General features: G+C 40.5%; 1 protein-coding gene across 4 annotated transcripts in view; it reads left to right on the top strand.

The window, feature by feature from the left end:
* The window catches only part of LOC124050600 (glutamate receptor ionotropic, kainate 2-like), a 60,791-nt gene extending 56,452 nt beyond the window's left edge, over window positions 1-4,339 (top strand). For 3 of the 4 annotated variants that reach the window (XM_046373312.1, XM_046373309.1, XM_046373310.1), the window contains one exon: window positions 1,896-3,047. In XM_046373312.1, the coding sequence (XP_046229268.1) occupies window positions 1,896-2,060 (165 nt within the window). In that variant the 3' untranslated portion in view covers window positions 2,061-3,047. Of the gene's footprint in view, window positions 1-1,895; window positions 3,048-3,976 lie in introns of those variants that run through there. The other variant, XM_046373311.1, reaches the window with a different exon arrangement.
* Window positions 4,340-9,562: the final 5,223 nt, after the last annotated feature.

The raw sequence follows: 9,562 nt of genomic DNA on the forward strand, positions 1-9,562 counted from the left end.
TATGAGAATTTCTCTTGGCAACATTGATGCACAAGCATTTTGACATTTTATAGGATTTCACACCACATACGTAATGAGGGCACAACAGAGGCTCATATTACAGGGGTTACGTAACACGTGTCACTCTGCAAGGGAGAGATTTTGTTTTAAAAGAAGGTACCAATATTTTTGGATTTAATCTTGTGAAGTGGATATTTTGTCCTTTATTCAATGCCTGTACATTTTCTGCTTGCAAGCCAGCATTAAAAATGTTTTTGCTTAGTTCTTGGCAGAGTCTTAAAAGCTCTGAAACAGCATTCAGGTCTTTGTGTGACAATAAAGCTGAAAACTGGAACATTTAGGACACATCGCACCTATAAATGATGTCCTGTTTTCCCGAAAATGTTTTTCAGGACTCCAATTAACAAGTGGAGCTTTATCTCGGCTTTTCAGTGTTAAAATTTAACTTGGTGTCCTTGAGTTTTACATGAGTCAGTGTTAAGACTAAGAATTTATTTTTGATTTGGTTCAGTACTCAAACATCTATGGGCTGCTGTTACATCTGTGTTACTTTTTCTTATTTTCAGCTAGTTGATGATGCTGCTCAATAGCTTTATCAAATTTTCCATGAAATTTGACAGTAAAAGCAACATTAAAGGGACCAATTTTAAACATGCAAATCACAACTGGCAAGAAATATTTAGTAATTTCTTAAACCTATCACAATACTTTTAGATTGGGTTTCAGACTCATAATAAAAAACCTTGCATTCTCAGGTGTGGGTTTGGAATTTTAAAGAGCAGGCAGGCAGGGTGTAACAAAAACATGCTGTTGAGTTGTATTAGAGAAATTGCAGGGTGTGGTCTTACATGGGAATAACAGCCTGTCCTTACCATCGTACCAACCTTTTCATGATAAGTATCTACCAAATCTCCATTTATGAAAGTGCAATTGCTAAATTGTTATTGACAATTAATGTTGAATGGAAACATGGGATTCATTCACTCAACTGGCAGTTACTTTGCTGAATATTTTGATAAAAACAACATAAACACATAAAGTAAAGCCGGGCAAAGTGATTATTGTTACTTAACTAAGGTGCCTGGTTGGTCTCTTGATTAAAATCAACATGGCAGTAAGTTTCTTCCTTTCTTTCATGTTTAAGTTCCTTATCAGAACTGTGGCTGAAGATGGTGTGTGTTATATGCACAGATTGTAAAGCTCTTGGTAATTTGTGATTTTGAGCTATATGGACTGCCTTTACTTGATAAAATTACACTCTATGGCCAAACGCAAGTGGACATATTTTGTGTGCTTTTGCTCTGGATCTGTTTCTGTGGTTTGTTTTTCATTCAGTCCAATTCAATTTATTTATGTAGTACCAAATCACAGCAAATGTTATCTCATGACACTTTCCAATTAGAGAGCAAGTCTAGACCAAACTCTTTAATTTAGTTTTAAACATATGGGTGTAATATTTGGATGTACACACTTTTGGCTCTGTACATATTGTTCTATGATGCAAAATAAAAGAAAGTGCGTCCAAATAGACACCGTGTGTCCAAAGCTCTGATCAAACTGTAAAATTAAGCAGTGCCGATTGAGTATGAATCAAGTTTTTGTTGCTGCATAGCTTATTTCTCCGTTAAAATGTTTTCATAAACGTATTTCATTATTGTCTAGCTATAACATTAGAAAGTTTGTCTCCAGGCCACCATGTTGAAAACTAACGCTGACTTCCCAGTGTTACCTCTGAAGACATACTGTATTGTAAAATACATTTTTATCAGTTGTGTGAGCTGAAATCTCTATCATACATATCAATACAATACAGTGGATCTGCATAGTTTTGACTAATGTGGCAAACGGCGTGGTGCCAGCTATAACCTTTTTCTCTTTCCTGTTGCCTTCCGCAGCGATCATTCTGCAGTGCCATGATGGATGAGCTGCGTGTGTCTCTGAAGTGTCAACGCCGTCTCAAACAGAAGCCTCAGCCACCCGTCATCGTTAAGACAGAAGAGGTCATTAACATGCACACTTTCAATGACAGGAGACTCCCAGGAAAGGAAACCATGGCATGAACCATGAGCGCTGAGCATACCCCCAAACACACCCGTCAGTTAAAACCATGTAAGGGTGACGGCGAGGGGAGGGGGGGTCAAATTAATGCTGACTTAAACACAGACTGAGGTTAGCAGCCAAAACAGGATTCTTTTGAACCCACTTGCTTATGTAGACAGATGTTTCCTGTGGAAATATAGATACCTGAGCAGTGTCACCTCACTGTGACGTTCACTTTTTGAAGGGATCTGGAAAGGAAGGACTTGAAAGTGTGTAAAATGAAAGCGGAGCCAAGCAGGTTTGGGACAAAACATAAGTCTGGTCCACACTAGAAGTGGATTTAAAAAACACACACATATACAAAACACATATAGGCACACATACATAAACACACTCATCTGACACCTGTGCAGAAAGGAGAAAACTATTGTGACAGTAACATCAGATGTAGTTTTTCTGTTGATGTCAATGCCCTTTTGTCTTACCACCATGTGTGTGTGACCCCACTGGCCCCTCCCTTCAGTGGCTTGAATTGCTTTCAAATGATTTAAACAATCGCTAATCTCACACCAACAAAAGGAGCGGTAGTCAGTGCCAAATGGTTTACTATGAACTGATGTATAAAAGTGATATTTAGTTTGGGATCATCTATGCTGACCTTGTCGAATATTCATCGTTTTTCTTCTGTAATGCCTTTCTCGTGCCAAAGTTCTGTCATTGTAAAGAACTTTCTGCCATGCCTATTATGTTCAAAGCCTATACAAACAATGTATACTGTCAAAGTCCTTGTTCATGTCCGTCCTTACACGCTGGTTGCAGTTTTCACTCTGTATCAGTTGTTGTTTAAAATGCAGGATTTCTACAAAAATGTTTGTTTTTGTACACGAACAAGAAGTTTTGTAGTACTTTGTATCATGGTAGCCCCTCATGTGGATGAAATATGTAGCAGATACCAACTGAGCCCCCAAATACTGTCAACTGTTGGCTACGGGGCTTCAAACTCTGCATTATAGGGTTAATTTCTCTCATCAATCAGAGATCCAGTCTTTTGTCTGTCAGTATCGTGGGGCCAACTGTGCGTAATGTCTGGGTACAATCAATGTGGTGGGTAAGAACAATGAAACTGTGAACTAAGTGGTGCTCAAAGTAAGAAAGGTGACTCATCCTAGAAATTGGACCTGTGCTTCTGTCAAGTCCCCCTGACAACAATAGTGGTTAACTATCAGTAGATGAGATATGATGAGTCACCAGTAAAGACATAATGAAAAATGCAAATTGCCTGTTGCTTGTGTTAAAGATAAACATAACTGTAGTTGCCAGGGTACAATGCTGTTACCAGACTACATTTTAGCTCTAGTACACTGAAGTAAAAGTCTTACTTCAGACATAATAATGCAAATTGCTGTGCTAGAAGAAGAGAAACATCACTTGATTCTGGATGAAAGAGTTCATAAAAATGCAATAAATTAACTTCTACCATTCCAACTGGGCAACTCTATCCGCTGAGGAAGTTCATGTGATATAATCAAAAGCTCCAGAAGAGATGCCAAGTGATAAGATTTTTTTTTTTTTTTTCAACTGCTCCCTCTTAGGTCAGGAATGAATTTTGAACCTCCGCAAAGGTGACTAATGAATGTAACAGTGCAGCTGTGATAAATCTGATGTGGGAATAATCAGCAGCTATGAGACACTTAACTGTATGTCGCCACAGTAAATGTTTCACCTTGGCTCGTGCGCCAGGTGTTGCTCCACTCGAGTTGCCTCAAGTGGACAGAGCAGATCATTTATCCGCTAAATGTGTTTTCTCTTCACGTGGTGACACGATCACGTTTGGCCCCACGACACTTTACGTCCATTGACTCCATGTTGTGAAATGACAAGCATACTTGGTAGGTTACTTCTTCACTGCAGTTAACCGTTTGACCTGTTGTTCCAGGGATTTCAGAGACACCAACACGCGGGCCAATGCTGGTGATGACATCCCTGCTGTACATGAATCAATGCAGTTCATGACTTCTTTAAAGCCACCCCATAGTATACGCATTATGAACACTGACAGGGAAGACATAAACCTGAAACTCGCTGGCATTCTACCAGTGTTGCTTGTCATTTTTCATGTATCTAAATCTAGTGGTGTAAGCTGAAGTGAATGAATACCTGGAAAAATTTATTAGAAATGACTCCAAAGGCTTGGCTGTCCTGTGAAAAAAACAAACATGAGCTCATGGAATTTGACATTGATGCAAGGTTTTACAAATAATGTCATTAAAAATGTCATAATTGTAGTTCTGCCTTATTCATGCAGCTTTTTCATATTCTCTGAGTAACAGTTGAGCAGAAGACAGGCTATGTTTTGGTAACTCGTTTTAGAGTGCATCAGCTGATGAGCGTTATGTCTCGCAGTATTCTGAAATGTCAGGCTCCTCTAACTGATTAAGTGCCCAAAAGACATGATTTGCATTATCCAAAGGAATGCATTAGGTAATTGCTAAGTTGTTAATCAAATCAAGATTGTAAGCATGTTGAGTAGCTATTTTTCCGACTGGCTCGCTGGTCTGTCCACCCACCTGGCTGTGTGCCTGGCTGTGTATCATTTTGAACACCGAGTTTCTAATATCTCCCCTCTGAGACCCCAGAAATCCAGATGACCGTTAGTATACACAGTTCACAATGATACACAGGAGACTGCATGGCCTGATAAAAAAAAAAAGCCCCCCTTGAATGTTGCACACCTTCTGACTCTGATTTTTCATTGTTTATTGTTATTTCCTTCTCCCAGAGGCAGCATGTGGTCAGACAGCTCTGGGTTTCTGACAAGGTTTTCTAGGAGTAATGATGAAAACTGTTTCTGCAGCCCCAGCTCTGCCGCCACAACGTAAATGGCCACCCCGTCTACCCTCCAGATTGACAGGGAAGGTCAGCGTATGCGTCAGTGCGTTCAGCAGGGACCGTTTAGTCTGTCACACTTATTTCCATCATATTAAGTCCTCTTCCTCCTTTTCCTAAGTGGTCATTGGAAAAGTATCCTTGGATAACATCTTGTTCATTAGGCAATTAATGGCCAAGATTGTGTTGTGGACAGAAAATTGCTCTCTGAATGTGACTTTGGTTTGTCATACAGATATTATAAGCTAATAGCACCTGCAAAGGAAGGTTTTGTGAGGGAGGAAATACATTCCTCTGCTCATTTCCCAGTTGTTTGAATAATTCAGGATTCCAGATCATGGCCACTTTGATTTTTGCCGTGTATGTACTGGTTAAGTCGTTACATACAGTGTGTGTGGGTGATAAAACGTTATGTAGTATACCATGAGATGTTTACCACACACTTTATACTGTGGTATTTATTCCCAGAAAAGTGCAATTTGAGTGTTGAAGTTACACAACATAAGATGTCTATGTATTATGTTGCAGATATCTACTTAAGTTAGCATGCTAACCAGCTAGCCCCTGCTCGTCCTCTCTCATAATACCACTTTGTGCACCTCTATAGGCAGTAGGCCCCTCACAGTTTAATTTGGGAGATAAACAGATAAGCGACAAATTAAAACAGGCTTGTCTCAGTCTCGACATGACACGAACAGAATAAAAATCACCAAAAGCATTTTGGTTTGTCTTTCCACAGTCACTTTTGGTTTGGTAAAAGAAAAAAAATTCTATTTCACCATGAAAGATGTGAAAATATTCCTGCGCTACAAACCTTTTTTGACCAGCTGCTGATGCCCAAATCTCTCGCTAGTCTGTTGCTTCACTTCTCTCCTGTCCCTGTCTGTCTGTCCTCTCGTCCTTGGAGTGATGGTCATCGTTGAAGCCATAATTTATCTAATGTACTGTATCCCCTGTTGTCAAACTGGCCTCCACCTTTCTCAAAGGCTGTGCCAGTCTGGTGGCTGCTGAGCCCTGTTTTCCGTGCTGATTTCCCATCCATGATCTGAGGTTGCAGCCCAGGCACAATCCGTAGGGCCACTCGCTCTCCGGCTAACTGAGCAAACGGCAATCATAGTCACAGCCAAACTAGAGAAAAGAGTGTAGTGACCAGCAGTCAGCAGTTACCCTGGTGATACCTTTTGACAGGATTCACCACACAGTATAACTACTTTGCCACAAACCGCAAACTGTATGTGTGTGTTCAAATCAACTCATATGTAAAATAAGGTTTGGAAATATCACAAATCTAAGAATGTATAATTGATTTCAAGTTAATGGAATTTATTTCCATATATGAATATGACACCGATATAAGATTAAAATCACATGTAATTTGTTTTTCATGTAAAAGCAAAAAAAAAAAAAGCTCTTGTTGCTTTAAAAACAAAAAGGCAAAAACTCAATAATTTAGTGTTTTATTCAACCTCCCTAAAGCAAATCACTGATTCCTGGCATGGCCTGTGTAAAGAATTTAATGATTTGTTACTATGTGGCTCATATCAACAAAGCTAGCAGCACTTTTTGGTTCAATATTCAGCCTGCGGTGGCTGATTCCACTTCTGTAGCCATTTCAGGTCTAGAAATGAGCTTTGACTCCTTTCTGTGGAGTTCAGCATGTATAATATGAAATCCTGGGGAAATGCAATAAAAGGGGATTTACAGTAACTGGCTGAGCCAGGCAGGCGTTGTTGGTTGAAAAGTGATGATTTGGTACACATTAGGATCCTGCCCGGCAGTGGCATGTGTCGGCCCACAGATAGCACAGGGGGGCGTATTGGAAGGACAATTGGGCCCACGTGAAGGAGTCTAATGGTCTTACTGGAACTACGTGCAGTTTGTGTGTGGGCGAGCACGTCTGTTTGTAGGCACAGTCTCCGCCATTTGCCACCTGCATGTGGGTTTCTACAGTCAGACGTGTGAGCCCAGGGGGACAAACCCCATTTCGACTGCAAATGAATTTCAATTTAAAGAAGTGATCTTTTGTGTCATGTAGCAATTTGTTTGGATGTGGTTTTCTCTCCTTGAGTATTTTTTCCCGGTGGCAGATGTGTTGTGGTGGGTGGCAGCTGCAGAATGGAGGAGCACAGCTTGCTAAGTGATTCACCCTGCTCCTGGCGTCTCCGTTACCCCATGAGTCTTTTCACTGACAATGTTTTCATTTCTATTTGCTTTATGTGTAACTAGGATGGTGCGCTCGTTGCTTTGACAGCTCTGTCAGAAAAATGACAGTGCAGGTTGTCTTCTAGAGTAGGGGTGAGAGAAACTAATGGGACGTTTGGAGGCTATTTCGTTTCCGTGACCTATTCTACACTTGTCCTGAGAAAAACAAGGTTTGTGGCTGGATATGACACAAAATCACATTGAGAGATAGACATTTCGCTAGTGCTCAGTCTGATAAAATCCCCAGACTGATGCTGCAAATGAGCTCACTATCTGATGACATCTGCTGCATTTTTTTTTTATGCACATACCGGAAAAAAATTCAGCACGGACTGTTGAACCAGTCACATCTCCTGACACGAGAATCGCTGTTTTCTTCACTGCTGTCAAATAGCACTCCCCAACAAAATATGGCTCTCTCAAATGTTCTCTTTCTAGCCCTCTCTGCCTTTGAGTCATTCATACTGTTGATTCCACCTCTGGAGGAATACATCAGCCATCACGCATTTTTCTTTCATCAAGGCAGCAGCTTTAAAGTAATTTTCTTCCTCTCGTAGGGAGCCAAATGGAGACGAGAAGATGTCGATTCTCTCATCTCTTTGTCTGTCCCCTTTGATCTCTTTCAACATGAATTCCCACAGAAAGTAAATGGGATTTTTTTTCCTGTCTTTCTCTGGAGCATGGTTGATCATACAAAATTGACCAGAAATGACTCCTAATGACCCCTGTGTTTTACTCAAACATAAAAAAAATACCCCAAAACACACTCCTGGCTATCATTACTCATAGTGCATTTTAATGAAGGATGAATAATTCAGGGAGCACTTGTGAATATAAGAGCCGAGTGCGCCGGTGCTGTGGACGTCTTTATGGAGACGTGGCCATCTGCGTGCATGCAGGTGTGTGTTTTTGAGACGAGGAGGATTATGTGAAAAAGGAACAGTGTCTGCACGCCAGTGTGTGTTGTTCTCTGTCGTATTAACACACAGCAGCTGTGATTTATCCTGTATTCCCGGTGCTGGGGCCCCTTCTATCTCACTGGAAAGGTTAAAGCATACAGCCTGGAGGCAGTACTACAAAGGTCAACATGCAGTTTAGGAATGAGGAATAGGACAATACAGAGAAAGACCGTGAGGTTATGTACTCTTCTCTGCACTTCAGGCTGTGCACTGCCTCTGACAACACACATCGTTCTGCGTGCAGCAAAGGCCCGGCAGTATTTATCCTTTAGTTCACTCTATTCTTTCTCCCCTGTCTTCTTCTTATCACCGCCTTCCCGCAATACCTCCAGTATCGCATTCCATAAAAATAGCTGACCTTGACAAAGCCATCTCCAGAGATTGTATATGAAAAGGGGGAGCTGTATAGGAAAATGATGGTGGATAACAAAAGGAAACTGTAAACAAAGAGCGTTCATTTAATGGACCTCCTCAAGCCTGAATGTGCTTAGCAGAGAGACAGTGAGAGAGACAGCTGGTTATAAAATGCAAAGCACTGGGCCATTAAAGAGGACCGAGAGAATAGAGAGATGGCCGTGAAGAAACACCAGCATCTTCGGTGAGTCAGATGTGTTGAGGTGATTAATCTGCTTTGGCTGTGTCCTTCACAGGCCTGAGGGAAAGCAATGACACAGCGGCACTAGGCTGCCCCCTAGTGGAGAAGAAGTGGAACTGATCAAATAAAGAACTCAATTTTCCTTCACTATGACAACTGTCATCACTTTGAGCTTCAGTGATATGTAGGTACTGTGATTGATGTATCTCACTGTTTCTATTGTCAGACAACTGAAGGGCCATAAAGAAGCGACTTTCATCAAAGTCTCAAGAAGTTGCTGAAATGTAAGTAGTAAAATTCTTTAGAAAATGTCAGTTAACTTTGATTTTATTCATTTGCCTTTCACTTATGTTGTGGTAATTTTTGTCTGGACCCCATGAAAAAAGGCCACCACGGGTGTTGAAGATGATAAAAACCTTTCAGGACCAAATTCAACACTTCCTATAGTGCAACGGAACCTTGTTAGCAGCAGACAAGCTCCTCCAGGGCTACGGACAAATGGTTTTCACAGTCCAAGTCCCACTTCTGATGATTAGTAAACTGATCTTGATGTGTAAATTTTACACATCAAGATCAGTTTATTAATCTTGATGTGTAAATTTGAATGAATTTCCCTATATTCCCTAAATATCCAAGCAATCATTAAACCACTGAAGTGTCTAGTAGGAAATCATACATACATTAATGCCAATATAATATGTTTATTTTCCAATCAAGTAAAACAATTCAGACATATTTAAAAATCCAACCCAAGATTCACAGAAATAAAAAAGGCAGTACACTTATATTGGGGCTAAAATAATGAGTGATCTGCACATAGAAGAATATTTTCCCTATTCAAAAGCAATCAGTGCTTGGCTCTAGACATACTCCAGAGCAA

Source organism: Scatophagus argus, chromosome 19, assembly GCF_020382885.2.
Source record: "Scatophagus argus isolate fScaArg1 chromosome 19, fScaArg1.pri, whole genome shotgun sequence".
Taxonomy (NCBI): domain Eukaryota; kingdom Metazoa; phylum Chordata; class Actinopteri; family Scatophagidae; genus Scatophagus; species Scatophagus argus.